Below are 17,957 nucleotides of genomic sequence, written 5' to 3'. Positions count from 1 at the left end.
CATCAATTTGAAAATTGGCCTCAAAATTCTATCTTATTATTATTTTAAATACAAAATTAATATCATTTTATGAGAAATAAAATACTTAAATAAAAATTAAAATTTTGGTTTTTTAATTTTTTTTAATATAAAAATGTTTTCATAAATTTTACTTAACTCGTGTGGGGGTAGTTTTTGTTCTAAATAAAAATTTCCTCATTTGCTAGCATGCTATAGGTTTATTATACCTAATAAATTTATAATCATGGAGCAACCACAACTAATTCAATTAATTGTCTGAGATTCTAAAGATAAAAAACACAAACATCCTACTGAATAGTAAAGTTATTCTTACATTAATGATTACTACTTTTGCATTTAACAAGAGCAAAACCTAACTCAAACTTGATTTGAAAGGACCAAAGTTTCATAGTATCATTTTCACACAAGGCATTCCTCCATGCAACCAAATTCTTATTACTCACCAACTTGTACATTGAAGTAGAATTTTAGAAAGCTTTCTTCATATCCCACATCCTCATACTAATGGTGCCCCAATTTTGGGAGGGCTCAATCAACATCACTTCCATATCTGCACAATTCTTTTTCTTTCATTCTAAGTTCAACATTTCATTCTCTCTACATCTTAGGATTTTTTTTCAAATTTTATTTGAGGGTATGGACAAACAGTTGTGACCAAAACTAAGATTGATTTGGAAGAGAGAGTTTGTATCACCAAAGCAACGTTGGAACTCTCCAAGTGCCTTGACTCGATTCTTGAACATCACAAGGAGGTCAGGTGTTGGATAGAGACAAGTTGTCATATTGAACATCTTCTTCCCCATTTACTTATTTTTGTTGTGAACCCCTTAATCATCATGGTACCATAGTTGTTTCTTAATGGTTTCTTTAAGATTGTGATCATCTTCTCCTATAATAGAATCCATTCTAGCTCTTTTATCACTGGTAAGGAAGGAAGTGATTTCTTGTTCTTGGTATGCCTAGAGACTTATATATAGATGATACACATTAGAGAGAAGCCTTTCAATTTGGAAACTTACTAAATCAGAACCAAATCATACAACCCCCTAAATATTGAAAACTTTTTTTTTCAAATATTTCTCAAACATCAATCCAACAGTCGACCTAAAAATTCGACCTTTTTATTATTTTAAACACAAAACGAATGTAATTTTATAAGAAACAAAATACTAAAGTAAAAATTACAATTTTGACTTTTTTTATTATTTTTTTCTTTTTTAAAATAAAAATGTTTTCAAAAATCTTACTCCACTCATATGCTTGGGTGGTTGTTATTCTAAATCAAAATTGTCTCCTTTGCTAGTATACTATACTTGATAAATCTGTAAGCATAGAGCAACCAAAACTAATTCAATTAATTGATAGATATTTAAATGTTAAAATCTAAGGCATCCTACTTAATATTAAAGTTATTCAGACATTCATGACAACTACTTTTGTGTTTAACAATTCAAAAACCTAAATCGAACTTGATTGAAAAGGACTACAGTTGCACTGTATTATTTTTGCATAGGGCATTCCTGATGGGGGGAAGCCTTTTAAAGTTTATTCAAGGAAGAAAATGAAGACCTAAGTAAACTTTAAGTAGGATTAATATTAATTAGAATTAAATAGGGATTGGTATTTGTTGGAGTCTAATTAGGATTAGCTAGTTGAGTTATAATATAATTAGAATTTGAGTCATGATAGGTTATTAGAGTCCTAGTAAACTTTGGATGTTATAATTAGAATTAGAATCATAATAAGTTATTAGAGTCCTAGTAGATTTTGGATTTCTTAAAAAAGCCTATAAATAGGCTAATCAATGCAAATCAAAGGGATGAATTTTTTATGAATAATATTATACTTTCTTTCATTGCAAGGTTGCAACCCTCAATGGTGAGATTCCATTGATTCTCTTCTAGGTGAAACTCCTAGAAGGCCTTAGTGAGACTCTAAGGTTTTTCCATCTTTTCTTCATTGTTTCTTCTTTCTCTCTATTTCTTATCTTATAATTTTCTCTACCATAAAGTTTATTCCTTGTTCCTCTCCTTACACCCTAAAAATAAAACTCTAGCCCACCTACCCTTGAGTGTAGGCAACCATCCTAAGGTTGTCCTACATCAATTTTGGTATCAAAGCCAAAATTCTTGGCTTGAAGGCATATGCAATTAAGGAGCAGAGCAACTTATGCAAGCATGAGTTCCAAAAAAACTTCTAGCAATCAAGATGCCGCTACAATATGCTTGGAGGAAATTTCAGCCACACAACAATCCCATCAAGATGCTATAATACAACTAAATAGCAAACTTGATGAGATCATGAAGTTATTAGAAAAGAGCCAAGAAAAACGACCAATTGAAGAGGAGATTGCAAGTCATCAATTTAGACAGTCGCCAAGTCGATCACGTGAAGAACAAGACAATTTTATGATGGGGAATCAAAGAAGGGCCAAACTTTTTGAGCTAGATAATGATGTGACAAAAAAGGTACGTCTTGAAGTTGCTGAATTTTATGGAAAATTAAATCCAACAGCTTTTCTTGATTGGATTATGTCAATGGAAGATTACTTTGATTGGTATGCAATGCCCGAAAATAGAAAAGTTCGTTTTGTGAAGGCAAAGTTGAAAAGAGCAGCACGTTTATGGTGGCATAATATTGAGAATCAAGCTCATAGAACTGGCCAATCGCCTATTGACACATGGGACGAGATGAAGTTGAAGATGAAGGAGCACTTTCTCCCAACTGATTATGAACAACTTATGTATACAAAATTGTTTTCCCTTAAACAGGTACCAAGTCAGTTGAAGAATATACAGAAGAATTCCATGAATTGAGCATTCGAAATCAAATGCGGGAAAGTGATGCTCAACTTGCAGCCCGCTACAAAGCTGGACTTCGAATGGAGATTCAACTTGAGATGATAGCTACACACACTTATACCGTAGATAACGTTTATCAACTAACCCTCAAAATAGAAGAAGGCCTTAAATTCCGGGTTTCCAGGCGTCCAAGTTCACAAATTGGGAGCACTTTCTCTAACAGGACAGCAAGCAAACCTTTAAGCACATCAAACTTCAAAACTCCTAATCATGTGAATGGTGGGGGCAACACTCAACAAACTTCGAATGTGGCTTATAAGAATGGTAATAAGGGTAAAAATTCAATGAGTAATGGAGATAGAAAAGTGGACGTGACTCCTTTATGCTTTAAGTGTGGTGGACATGGTCATTATACTGTTGTATGCCCAACCAAAAGTTTACACTTTTGTGTTGAAGAACCAGAATCTGAATTGGAAAGTTACCCAAAGGAAGAAGAGACCTACAATGAAAATGAAGTTAGTGAAGAATGTGACTACTATGATGGTATGACTGAAGGACATAGTCTTGTAGTACAACCTTTATTAACCGTTCCAAAAGTAAAAGGAGAAGAAGATCGGCGACGTACTAGCATTTTCCAAACACGTATTTCTTGCCAAGGGAGATTATGCACCATGATCATTGATGGAGGTAGCAGTTTGAACATAGCTTCACAATAACTTGTTGAGAAGCTAAACCTTAAAACAGAGAGACATCCAAATCCATTCAGAGTAGCATGGGTTAATGACACCTCTATCCCGGTAAGTTTTCGTTGTTTAGTAACATTCCTTTTTGGTAAGGACTTTGAAGAGTCTGTATGGTGTGAGGTCTCACCCATTAAAGTAAGTCATATTTTACTTGGAAGACCTTGGCTCTTTGATAGAAGAGTTCAACATAACGGCTATGAAAATACATATGCTCTCATACACAACGGACGTAAGAAGATCCTTCGTCCAATGAAAGAAGTCCCTCCAATTAAGAAGTCAGATGAGAATATACAACCAAAAAAGGTACTTACTATGTGTCAATTTGAAAATGAGAGCAAGAAAACTAAAGTTATTTTTGCTTTAATGGCTCGGAAAGTGGAAGAATTTAAAGAACAAGATAAGGAATATCCAGCAAACGTACATAAAATCCTTGATGACTTTTCTGACTTGTGGCTTGCAGAGTTACCTAATCAACTCCCTCCTATGCGTGACGTACAACATGCCATTGATTTGATTCCCAGTGCATCATTACCAAATTTACCAGCTTATAGAATGAATCCAACAGAGCATGCTGAATTGAAAAGGCAAGTTGATGAATTACTTACTAAAGGCTTTATTCGTGAAAGCCTAAGTCCTTGTGGAGTTCTTGCCCTACTAACACCAAAGAATGATGGATCATGGCGGATGTGTGTGGATAGTCGTGCAATCAACAAAATCACAATCAAGTATCGATTTCCAATTCCAAGACTTGATGACATGTTAGATATGATGGTTGGATCAGTAATCTTCTCAAAGATTGATCTAAGAAGTGGATATCATCAAATAAGTATTAGACCAGGGGATGAATGGAAGACATCTTTCAAAACGAATGATGGATTGTATGAGTGGTTAGTCATGCCGTTTGGACTAACCAATGCTCCAAGTACCTTCATGCGGATTATGACACAGGTATTAAAACCTTTTATTGGACAGTTTGTTGTTGTCTATTTTGATGATATTCTTATCTATAGTCGAACTTGTGAAGATCATGAGGAACACTTGAAGCAAGTAATGCACACTCTTAGGGCTGAAAAGTTTTACATTAATTTGAAAAAATGTACTTTCATGAGCCCTAGTGTTGTATTTCTTGGCTTTGTTGTGTCTTCTAAGGGTGTTGAAACAGATCCGGAGAAGATCAAAGCTATTGTTGATTGGCCAGTACCAACAAATATCCATGAGGTGCGAAGCTTCCATGGAATGGCTACATTCTATCGACAATTTATTCAAAATTTCAGCTCTATTATGGCTTCAATTACTGAATGCATGAAACCTGGTTTATTTATTTGGACCAAGGCGGCCAACAAGGCATTTGAAGAAATCAAATTCAATATGGTGAACCCTCATATCCTACGCCTACCAGACTTTGAGAAAGTATTTGAGGTGGCCTGTGATGCTTCCCATGTGGGAATTGGAGCAGTTCTTAGCCAAGAGGGACATCCTGTGGCTTTCTTTAGTGAGAAACTCAATGGGGCAAAGAAAAAATACTCCACATATGATCTTGAATTCTATGCGGTGGTGCAAGCAATTAGGCATTGGCAACAACATTATCTCAGTTACAAGGAATTTGTTTTGTATTCAGATCATGAAGCTTTGCGATATCCTAATTCTCAAAAGAAGCTTAACTCTCGACATGCAAAATGGAGTAGTTTTCTTCAATTGTTTACCTTTAATTTAAAGCATTGTGCAGGAATTGAAAATAAAGTAGCTGATGCCCTTAATAGGAAGGCCCTTCTCTTAGTAAACATGTCAACCACTACAATTGGATTTGAAGAATTAAAGCATTGCTATGACAATGATGCTAATTTTGGAGATGTTTATTCCTCTCTTTTGAGTGGTTCAAAAGCAACATGTATTGATTTCCAGATTTTAGAAGGGTACTTGTTTTATAAAAATCGTTTATGCTTACGAAGGACTTCTCTACGTGATCATGTCATATGGGAACTTCATAGAGGCGGAATGGGTGGACATTTTGGACGAGATAAGACCATTGCTTTGGTGGAAGATCGCTTCTTTTGGCCTAGTTTAAAGAAGGATGTTTGGAAGGTTATCAAACAATGTCGAGCATGTCAAGTAGGAAAAGGTTCAAAGCAAAATACAGGGTTATATACGCCATTACCAGTTCCTTCCAAACCTTGGGAAGACTTGAGCATGGATTTTGTACTTGGATTACCAAGGACACAACGGGGCTTTGATTCTATATTTGTTGTGGTTGATAGATTTTCTAAAATGGCACATTTTATCCCATGTAAGAAGGCTTCAGATGCTTCTTATGTTGCTGCCTTATTCTTTAAAGAAGTAGTTCGATTGCATGGATTACCACAATCCATTGTTTCTGATCGCGATGTCAAGTTTATGAGCTATTTTTGGAAAACCTTGTGGGCCAAGCTAGGTACTCAATTAAAATTTTCAAGTTCTTTTCATCCTCAAACTGATGGACAAACAGAAGTTGTCAATCGCAGTCTTGGTAATCTTTTGAGATGCATTGTGAGAGATCAATTGAGAAAGTGGGATAATGTCTTACCACAAGCCGAATTTGCTTTCAATAGCTCCACTAATCGTACTACTGGGTACTCACCTTTTGAAATGGCATATGGGCTGAAACCTAAGCAACCTATTGATCTTATACCATTACCTACTTCTGTCCGCACCAGCCAAGATGGTGATGCATTTGCACGTCATATACGAGATATACATGAAAAGGTACGAGAAAAAATCAAAATCAGCAATGAGAACTATAAAGAGGCAGCAGATGCACATTGAAGATATATTCAATTTCAAGAAGGTGATCTAGTGATGGTTCGTTTACGACCAGAAAGATTTCATCCGAACACATATCAAATTCTTCAAGCTAAGAAATCGGGTCCATTTCGGGTACTAAAGCGGTTGGGTGAGAATGCTTATTTGTTAGAGCTCCCTTCAAACTTGCATTTTAGTCCAATATTTAATGTAGAAGATTTTTATATTCACCATGGCCATCACAACGATGTAAGTGAAGAGTTAGATCTTCAATTACCACCTACTCTTAGCCCATGTCCTGAGATCGAGTATGTTCTTGATGATCAACTTGTGTCTACTCGACAAGGTGGATACCAAAAATTTTTGGTGAAATGGCGAGGCAAACCACATTCTGAGAATAGATGGATTACAACAACGGATTTTCAGAAGATTAACCCCGATCTCTATGAATTGTATCAAGCATCTAACTCGTCGGAGCCGAGTTCTTTCAAGCCGGGGAGAATTGATGGGGGAAAGCCTTTTAAAGTTTATTCAAGGAAGAAAGGGAAGACCTAAGTAAACTTTAAGTAGGATTAATATTAATTAGAATTGAATAGGGATTGGTATTTGTTGGAGTCTAATTAGAATTAGCTAGTTGAGTTATAATATAATTAGAATTTGAGTCATGATAGGTTATTAGAGTCCTAGTAGACTTTGGATGTTATAATTAGAATTAGAATCATAATAAGTTATTAGAGTCCTAGTAGATTTTGGATTTCTTAGAAAAGCCTATAAATAGGCTAATCAATGCAAATCAAAGGGATGAATTTTTGATGAATAATATTATACTTTCTTTCATTGCAAGGTTGCAACCCTCAATGGTGAGATTCCATTGATTTTCTTCTAGGTGAAACTCCTAGAAGGCCTTAGTGAGACTATAAGGTTTTTCCATCTTTTCTTCATTGTTTCTTCTTTCTCTCTATTTCTTATCTTATAATTTTCTCTACCATAAAGTTTATTCCTTGTTCCTTTCCTTACACCCTAAAAATAAAACCCTAGCCCACCTACCCTTGAGTGTAGGCAACCATCCTAGGGTTGTCCTACATCAATTCCTCTGTCAAACTAAATTCCAATTGGTCACCAACACGTACATTGAGGTAGAATTTTTAGAAGCTCTCATGTCATAGTTCCTCACACTGATGGTGCCCCAATGTAGAGAGGGCTCAATTAACATCACTTCTATATCTATAGGTTTCTTTTTCTTTCTTTTTAAGTTCAACCTATCATTCTCTTCACATGTGTGGAATTTTTGTTAGATCTAGTTCAAGGGTATAAACAAACAGTTGTGACTAAAACTCACATCAATTTGGAGGGGAGACTTCTTAATCACCAAAGTGACATTGAAACCCCTAGTGCCCTAATCTAATTCTTGAACATCATAAGGAGGTTTAGTGTTGGATGGAAACAAGTTTCCATATCCGGCATCTTCGTCCTCATTTACTTCTCCTTTTGTTGTGAAACCCTTGATCATCATGGCACTATGGTTGTTTCTTGAGGGTTTCTTCAAGACCATGATCATTTTATTTTACAACAAAATCCATGCTAGGACTTTGATCACTGGTAAGACAAGAAGTGATTTCTTGTTCTTGGTATGCACAGAAACTTATGTATAGAGAATGCACATAAGAGATAAACCTTTCAATTTGGAAACTTAATAAAAACCAAATTGTACAACCACCCCAAATATTGGAAACTTTTTTTCAAATATTACATGGACATTAATCTAATAGTTGGCCCCCAAATTCTACCTCTTATTATTTTAAATACAAAACTAATATAATTTTATGCAAAACAAATTACTAAAATAAAAATGACAATTTTGACTCTTTAATTTTTTTTTTCCTTTTTAATATAAAAATATTTTTAGAAATTTTACTCAATTCTTATGTGTGGGTGACTGCTATTCTAAATCAAAATTGTCTCCTTTGTTGGCATACTATAGGTCCAAGGTACCTGATACGTCTATAAACATATAGCAGCCACAACAAATTCAATAAATTGATAGAGATTCTAAAGATAAAAACACAAACATCCTAATGAATAGTAAAGGTATTCTGAAATTCACAATCGTTGCTTTTGCGTTTGACAAAAGCAAAACCTAACTTGGACTCAATTTGAAAGGACCACAACTACACGATATCATTTTCATATTGGGCATTCCTCTATGCAACCAAATTCCAATTGGTCACCAACATGTACATTAAGGTAGAATTTTCAAAAGTTTTCTTTATATCCCACTTCCTCATATTGATGGTGCCCTAATGTAGGGAGGGCTCAATCAACGTCACTTCCATATTTGTACATTTCTTTTCCTTTCTTTCTGAGTTCAACCTCTCATTCTCTTCACATGTGAGGAATTTTTGTTGAATATGGTTCAAGGTTACAGCCAAATGGTTGTGACTAAAACTCACATCGATTTGGAAATGAGACTTCTGAATCACTAAAGAGATGTTGGAATCCCCCAATGCCCGATCCGATTCTTGAACATCACAAGGAGGTCTAGTGTTGGATAGAGACAAATTTCCATATCCATCAGCTTCTTCCTCTTCTACTTCTTTTTGTTGTGAACCCCTTAATCATCGTGGTACCATGGTGATGGTTTCTTCAAGACCTTGATCATCTTCTTCTACAATAGAATCCATTTTGGCTCTTTGATCACTGATAAAGCAAGAAGTGATTTCTTGTTCTTAGTACACTTGGAGACATATATAGATGATGCACATGAGAGAGAAGTCTTTCAATTTGGAAACTTACTAAATTAAAACCAAATTGTACAATCACCCTAAATATTGGAAACTTTTTTTCCAAATATTACTTGGACTTCAATTTGACAATTGGCCTCCAAATTCTACCTTTTTTATTAGTTTAAATACTAAACTAATGTAATTTGATCAGAAACAAAATACTAAAATAAAACTTCCAATTTTGACTCTTTAGATTTTTTTTTCTTTTTTAATATAAAAATATTTTCAGAAATTTTACTCAACTCATATGTTTGGGTTGCTTCTGTTCTAAATCAAAATCTTTATTTAGATGCACTCCACACACACTTTCAACTTGCCCAGTTGCATCTCAAGTAATCCCTTATCCTTGACAAAATAGATCGTTCCATTTCGGCCGGGCTCACTTACCCTTTTCCACATGGGGGGTGAGTCTTTCTGAAGTGTCCTCACAAGCATAGGAGGGATAGCTAAATTGTAGGAGCTCAAAAAATTGATTTTCTTATTCATGGGTTTGATATTTAGAGAGTGCTCCTAGAGGCAATTACACAAATGTGGATATGTTGACTTAAAAGTAAACTTTAATGAGCATGTGGGTCGAAAAACAAACTCTTTGGTTCTTACATATTCTCAGTGAGAAAATATGTTGGTGGACTCTAATTGGTATTCCGAACTTTCCCTTAGTCTTTTGTCCTCTATGCTTTCTTTCAAAGGGTATTTGGCCAATGACTTCAATGTTTAAACACTTTTATTCTTAAAGATTTTAATTATTTATTAAAATTTATATAATTTCATTACTCTTTTTTATTTGAATGATACTTCTAATTGTTTGAAGTTTTAAACTTTTTATTGATTGAATTAGATTTTGAATCATATTTTATAAAATTAACATACATCTTAAGTCATTTTTACTTCACTCAGGCAAGTCATTTTTACTTCACTCAGGCACTAGCCTTGAATTGTGCCTTGCGCCTAAGCTGTAGGTGACTTGTGCGCCATATGTCTGCCTTGCGCCTTTTAAAAATACGGTAAAGAGATTTTGTTTTTAGAAAATAGAATGATAGATGTCAATGATGGTTCTCTATTTTTTCTTGTTCTTGATATTTCTGTATTGAAATGGGTAGAAACCTTCAGGAGATATAGTTGGTCTTTTGTAAACCTTCAGCAGCATCAGTGTACCACTACTATTACTATCATTTCTTATATTCAAAGGGCTAAGATTGTTGTAAAAACTAGTGAATTCAATGGGGATGATCAACTCTTTTTTACTTAGCAAGCTCCAGAAAGTGCCCTGAGCAGTTTCTCTACAGAAGATTGAGCAGCTGGGGATGGTGTCTAGAACCAGACTAACTTGGGCATTCAATAGTTGTGAAGGATTTTTAGGAGAGGTCCCAGTCCCTCAATTGTAAGAGAATAAGAAAGAGCAGTAGAATGTTTTCAATTGCAATCTCATATCCAAGATGATGGGGTAAAACATTTCATTTTACCCTTAAAATTCGCATTCAGGACTACTAGAAATTCCATGTTCAGTGATGAAATATGTGTTTGGAATGAAAAGCAAAATAGAGAAAAATATTCACAACAAAGGGATTACAACACAAGGTCAAAATTTGAGTGAAACACTATCTAGAACAAGCTGTTTTATTGGTAGAAAAGTGACAAAATTTATTATCCTAACACTATACCAATGCAATCAATGAATAGGATCCATTGGAGTACTTAAAGGAACCCTCACAGAACTTCTCCGGAGCCACAACTCATACATAACCATGTAAAACGCGTCATAATCAACTGGAGAAACATGCCACTGGAAATGGTTTCGCACCTTCAATACGTTACTCTGTAACATCAAGTATTCATTCAGGCTTATCCCCTTAAGGACTTGTTTAAGCAATGGGATATCCAAGGTGGCAACAACAATTGAGAAGCTCTTCCAGTTTAGTATGTCAGCAAATGGGAGATCATAGTGATTGGCAATGATCACTGGGACACAACCATAATATAGTGAATCTGCAATTCGAGCTGTGTTTATTTCAAAGCCTTTGACATGGAGGCAGAACTTGCTTCCAAGAAGCTCGTCAGCATAAGGTGTTGTGAGCCGGCCAAAGTGGACAGAGATCTCAGAATCATTTCTCCATACTTGAAGTAGCCTTTCACGGACAGGGGAGTTGATTGATCCAGCAAAGAATGCCAATTTTTTTCTGTGATGACATTTTTTGCAGGTAGTAAGAATCCATTGTCAACAAATGCAGCATTTCAAACTGCTTACGATAATAGCAGTGCTATCTAAACAATTATTGTGCCAATATATCTTTGCAGTTACTCAACACAGTTTTCACTTGTTAACTTGATACTTTTAAAGCTAAATTACTTAGTCAAACTGGATATGCAGATACATTTACACTTCATAGACATTAAAACTAAATCATAAAAAAGTTCAATCTTAGAACCCAAATACCTATTTTTCTTGCCTAAGCTACCTTTGTGGTATTATCACCAGATTAAACCTGGTTTAAGCGTGTGACAATCTCAAGGTCTTTTTCCCTTTTTTCTCGATTTTTAACTTGGATGGTTAGAAATTTGAGCTCAATTGTCACAAGTTTTCCATTAGCTTTTGAACACATCTATAAAGGCTATGCTTAATTTCCTAGAAAGTTAAAGAACTAGCATTCGGGCTTTCACAAAGATGAGAATTAAGAAACAGAAAAAGTTAAGCTTGCAAATCATTTTAATCTCAACCAAAAAGAACTAACAAGACATGTTGAGTTTCCTTCTGTTGGTTGCTGAAAGAAATAGCTAAGAAAAGAAATGACAGGAATAATAGGATCTACTTTTCTCTTTCCACCTTAAAACAACTCTTCTTTAAATGGAAAGAGAAGTGAGAGAAACTTAGAACACGAAAAGAGATCTTCAACTTCACTTCAGCATCACCACCTCTTGCACCAATAATGTACAAAAAAATGAAAAGTATAATAAATAAATAAATTAATAAAAAGAAACTATTAACAAGGCCTATTTAGGCTTGGGTTTTGGAGGATGGAAGAAATATAATTTGATCTAACGAAAGATGTCATCTTTCACACTCACTTTGTATCAATTTGCTTGGAGAAAGACAAAGGTCCCAAAGGTAAATCTGAAATGAAGATGGTTCAATAGAATGCAGAGTTCAGGGAAGAAATGGCTATCCAACCACACAATTTTGAAAAGAAAGGGAAATTACATATGCTTCCAGGCTCCAGCAGATGGGTGCAACACACAAATCTGAAAGATTAAGGTAAGTGGTCTACCACCCTTAGTAATGGATACATACCTCAAAGGTATGGGCAAAGAAATGTGTTAGGTTGATATTCATGGTTAGGACAAGTTTAAGTATTTAGGAAAGTAGAAAGTACTAGTTTAAAATGATATTAAAACTTTGGTTCTTAGAGGTTTTGGGTTTGAACCAATGAGTTTGTTTATCCTCTGTTGTGGTGATATGTCTCTTCACATGTAGGTTGGGGCTGCATTTAAGGGAGGATGTTATTTTGATATGCATTGTTGGTCCATTCCCTAAAAGCTTAAGCTTTTAAGGCAAGAGGTAATTTAAAATGGACCAAAAGGCAATCAAAGGCATACACACAAATTTACTATTATCGGAAAATCTTGGAAAACTGTTGTGGCTATACTTGAAATCAGATTCCAGATTATCCATTCATTACAATTTTTACAGGGAAATATTCTTTGATTGGGAAATACCAGCCTCATATGATAACTAGTACAAAAGCAACACTGTAGTGTAGGCCAAGAAACATAGAAGTAGGTCAATAACATAAAGGACTATGTTTCTCACAGAAGCATCTTTCATTCTTACATAAGCTTGCAAATGTTATTGAATCTAACTTTCAGTGCATGAGGCTAGAACCACTTTTACGTCGACAATTATTTAGAAAGCAAAGGTTAATTTTGATTTTAAAAGGAGGACAAAAAAAAGCCGCCATCATGGCACTGATCACAAGCAGTTATGCATAGGAAACAATCCACATTGGATATACAAACTAGTTAGCATGAGACAAAAATAGTAGGTATCCTTAGAATTGAAAACCTCTAAATTTCTAATATCAATATTTTTCAGCAAGACAACCTGGTTCCATGGTTTAGACATAATATTCTTTGATATGTTATTAATCAGTAAGTTTTCATCATATTTCTATATAATACTAAAGATAAGAATGTATATTTCTGCCATCTAATGAATTTACATAGTATATGCATAGGAATCCCTAAAAAATTGTGGCTTTATAGGTTAATACCTGCTTTAGATAAAACCAAAGGCATCTTTCTGAAAAAGGAATTTTACAAAGCTATTCATTTTAACAACATAAAACATAATAACTTTCTCAAAATGCATCAACCTAAAATGCTAGTTTCTAGTTGTTTCCTTCTGAATACAACAATGTAGAAAACAACTCAAAGATAATTTCTTTAGACATCAATATTAGGTTTTCCATATATATTTTTTCCCATATATATCAGCTCTCAAATAACAAAGGAATGACATGAAATGGTAAATAGTGAAAACAAACTATAGCAACACTATGTTTAGAAGAAATGTGATAGAGGGAAGGCAATAAACAATTTTCATAATTGAGTCCAGAGGATGAGAAGCATCCTAAGCTTCTATGCTGATCATCTAATATTAGGGAGCCTTTTAGACTAGAAGTATAAGACTTCACTTTTTCTTTATATCTTGTATATCTTGTATGAGGTGAACAAGAAACCATATCGAGAAAAAAAAAAACAAGAAATGTTAGTTGAGAGATGTAAGTTTACCTTTCGGACAAAGCAAGATCGGGAGGATCTCCTTGTCTTGGCCAAATTTGTGGCAGTGATGCATCCTTGTGGGCAATGTATCCAGATAGAAAATAGCTTGAAGAGCATACAACTTGAATAGCATTTAACTTTACTTCATCTGCTTTCTCCATGGCTGACCGTCCAATAGAGTGACAAGCAACATAAAAATGATCAGCCCCACCAGTCTGATTCCAGTAAGGGTAGTTCTGACTGATGTTAAAGATGTAATCTCTGATAAAATCTTGGATACCTCCAACACCTACCCTTGGGTCGTGCCTCAATCTTGCAATAGAGAAAGGCAGAAAGAAGAGATCTGCCTTGGATGGATCCTTTGTGATGAAATGACTTTTCATAAGAACCTTCTTAAAGTAACTTTCACTGGCATAATTACCACCAGGTTCAAAATCCACTGGCAAGAGAGCATTTGCAAAGGGATCATCTCGCTTATGAGGATAACAATATATTTTAAAGCTCCTATTCATCTCTTTATAGTTCTCCACGAATAAATTTCTGTCATGGAACACCTCTTTGTTATTCACATAGTTTCCTGAACCATAAAAGCCAGGTCCAGATTCTGGGGTTAAGTAATGAATTTTGTATACATTGACTTAAGTTTTTTTTTCAACCTTTCCTTCCTTCCCACTCATGCTAAAATTGTTTAAAGTAATTCCAATAGATCATTGAGAATCATAGGAAAAAATGCATCAAATTAGAAATTAACTCTCCAGACAGAATAGCTAAAATATTCCTGGACAACCAATACCAGCAATAATAGATCCATATTTAACAACGTTCTACTAAAAGCACACTGTTGGAACATGCTGACATCATCTTAAATTAAATTTATCGCATTATTTCCATGCTATGCAGCTATGATGCTTGCTTAAGCAATTTTACAAGATATTAGGAAACAAAATTACAAACAAAAGAAGGTCAAAAGACCTCAAATTTTCTGTAATAAGTACTAAATGATTTGAAATTTGTTATCACATCTTGCAAAATTAAACATTATGAAGCAGATAACAAAACTGTAGATCTTCTGACTTGCTTTTATACAAACCTGTCATGCCTTATTATCGTGCACCATAAAAGAACACTTGGGCTGCTCAAGATGCACAATTTCATCAAGAAAATAATCGAGTTGGGGTGTTTTATGATCTTCTATATGTGAAATCAGAACAGATACAACCTTCCTATAAAAGACAAAATATCAAAGGTTAGTAGTTTAGAATTTTCCAGCAGTAACTAATCTGGAGAATGAGGAGTGAGAACTGATTGGTGTTGTTTTTGTTGTTTACCATGCTGATTTGTTAGTGATCCTGACAAAGACCTATTGATCCAGACAGGCATAAGAGTTGCATGACATAAGAGGTGAGATTTGTTAGTGAAGAGGCAGGTTCTTTGGTTAGGAGTGACTGAGATTGGAGAGATCAGGGAGTATTTTTATCCTCCTTTCACTCATGTTTTTTATTTTTGTCCTTTTTATGTTTGTATCTCCTTGAAAGACTCCTTCCTTGAACAACTCCCCTCTCTTTCCAAATAATTCTCTATTCCCTGTTAAAGAAGTCCTGAAATTTCTAATCATGGAAAACAGAAGAGAATGAAAAAGTAAAACAGGAGGGGCCTTGTCATGCAGTGTTGAATGAAATTTTCAAGCTTTTTTAGCAATGTTTCATTGAAATATGAAGCTGTTTTTGATTGAATTCCTTAAAAGGTATACATCAGCACATTGTCAGTGCTGCATCACATAAATTCAATTGACGTTTGAAAAGCTTTAGAAGACAACAACTATGGAGTCGATTAAATAAAGAATAGTCATTATAATTTCTACATTAATTTGATTGATTAATATTTACAATTTATTTTGTTGTTCACTATTATGACAATTAACTGACTCAAGATTTTGCTGATAATTCATTTCACTTGAATTATTCCACAAACAAACCCCATTTGTTTCTTCCTTCATATAACTAAAAGATACCACTTATGGAGATTAACTCTAGAGTTGTGGATTTAATCTCACACCTTTTCCTAGGTAAAGATATAATATCTTCAGCATCATATCAATGATTTGATGTTTTCTGGGTAAGTTTTCAATCAGATGTCATAATAATACAAGGAAGGGCATGATCAACGCCTAATTACCATTTAGGCAGCCTACAACAACAAAGGAAAAGCCCACAAGCTGGGGTTCTCTTCCACACATTGCTACAAAACTAGGGATGCACATGGTACAAGGGCCTCTGACATGCAAATCAAAGCTAGAAAATTTTCAGCTATGGTATAAAAGAATAAATGACAGTGGTGATTTCATGCTGGAGCATGTGTAAAAATAAAAAATAAAAAAATAAAAACATTAGTCCTCTGGGCCATCTTTCTCCCTAGTATGCAACTGCATGAGCTAATTAACATGATAATCATTTTCCAACCTATTCTTTTCTACTTATAACTTAATATATAGGTGAAAATAGTTGTTCGTACTTCAATAATTCCTGTGCATGTCTGACATTTCATTGAGCAAGGTCACAGTGACTGTATTCACATTATAAGCTACTAAGAAAGACCACCAGTTTAAAGTACAAGAGCTGACGATTACTGAATAATGCTTCCACGATCCAAAGATCAGCCGATGAAACAAAATAAGTAATCTTCAATTACTAATTTAACGTGTAGAAAAAACCATAATTGAACTACAAATTACAGACACTTGTTTTCAATAACCAAGCAAGAGACCAATGAAAGTAGCAATTCTACCACAATGCCCACAAAAAGTACATATCAAATTCAAAAAGTAAACCAGACCCACATGCGGATTCACATACCATTAGAGCTGAGTTTATCATCCGTTTACATACCAACAATTGAACTCTAAATCAGTAGACATAGCATACCAAAGAAAAATAACTTCACCACAATACCCACAAACAAGTTCAAAAATAAAACAAAATCCATATAAACAAAGCTCAGAATTCACATACCCTTAGTGTTGAATTCAAAACCCCTTGATAAATGAGGGGTTTCAGCTGGAACTCTCATGAATTGGTGCGATGGGGGAGAGAATGCTGAAGACCCAAGTGCTGATTTGAGGACTTGAAGATGGGTTTCTTGTGGATGAGTGAACAAATTAGAAGTTGAAGAGATATAGAAGAGAATGAAGAGAGAGGTTATGAGAGCTAAGATTGTGGGTATGAAGAAAAAGCCTCTGAAAGAATCTGAGAAACGACGACCAGAAAAATGGTACAGTATGAAGAAGGACCGAGCCATGAGAAGAGAGAGAGAGAGAGAGAGAAAGAGAGATGCTCTCAGGTTATGTAAAACAGGAGTGAGCCGCCTTCCTAGAAGACTCCGTCTAATTAATGACTACAATCACCTGCTCTTGAGGGGTGAATTCTGTGTTAATTCATTCATTTTCTCCAACACCCTTTTTCCCTTTTTTTAAATTTTATTATTTTTTATTTTGTATATATATTTTTTTCTCACACTCCATTACTGGTTGGACTAAGATTCCAACATGTGAAATTATTCCACTTCCAGCATGTTGAATTCAATCTATGTCATTTTCTATACGTAATGGAGCATATTTCAAAATCATGCTTACATATTTAATTAATTTACATTTTTTAAGCCTTTTTTACTATCTAAATACTCCATAGATAGTGAAGAAGTATTGAATTTATTCATAATCATATCTACAAATTTTTTTTTCTCAATAAAAAAAAATGCATGATTTTTCACTTTTTTAAAAATGTTTTATAAATTTTGTTAAATGTCTAAATTTTTGTATAGTATTCTAAAAAAATTAAAAAAAAAATCATCTCTTTTTTGACATCTATAAAGCTAATGACAATGAAATCATTTACAATATCTTGGTTCTTGGAAGGGTCGAGAAAAAATACTAGAGAAAAAATAGAGAAAAGGTGAAAAAAAAAAAGGAAAAAATGGAAAAAAAAAAATTAAGTTTGTTTGATTACACATAAATATTATTTTTAGTTTCTTTTAGGCACTATGACGAGAAATGACAATTCTAT

The 17,957-nt window shown here is 34.3% G+C and overlaps 1 protein-coding gene across 1 annotated transcript; it reads right to left on the bottom strand.

The window, feature by feature from the left end:
- Nucleotides 1-10,553: 10,553 nt before the first annotated feature.
- Nucleotides 10,554-17,267, bottom strand: LOC100265001 (probable glycosyltransferase At5g03795). The gene is made up of 3 exons (XM_002265402.5): nucleotides 16,908-17,267; nucleotides 13,909-14,476; nucleotides 10,554-11,300 (listed from the first exon to the last, which is right to left on the bottom strand). Exons 1-3 carry the CDS (start codon nucleotides 17,191-17,193, stop codon nucleotides 10,793-10,795), a joined length of 1,362 nt encoding a protein of 453 aa, XP_002265438.3. The 5' UTR covers nucleotides 17,194-17,267; the 3' UTR covers nucleotides 10,554-10,792.
- Between the last annotated feature and the right edge of the window lie 690 nt (nucleotides 17,268-17,957).

Source organism: Vitis vinifera, chromosome 8 (assembly GCF_030704535.1).
Source record: "Vitis vinifera cultivar Pinot Noir 40024 chromosome 8, ASM3070453v1".
Taxonomy (NCBI): Eukaryota; Viridiplantae; Streptophyta; class Magnoliopsida; order Vitales; family Vitaceae; genus Vitis; species Vitis vinifera.
Note: the sequence above shows the minus strand (reverse complement) of the source record. Positions and strands in the feature narration are given on the sequence as shown.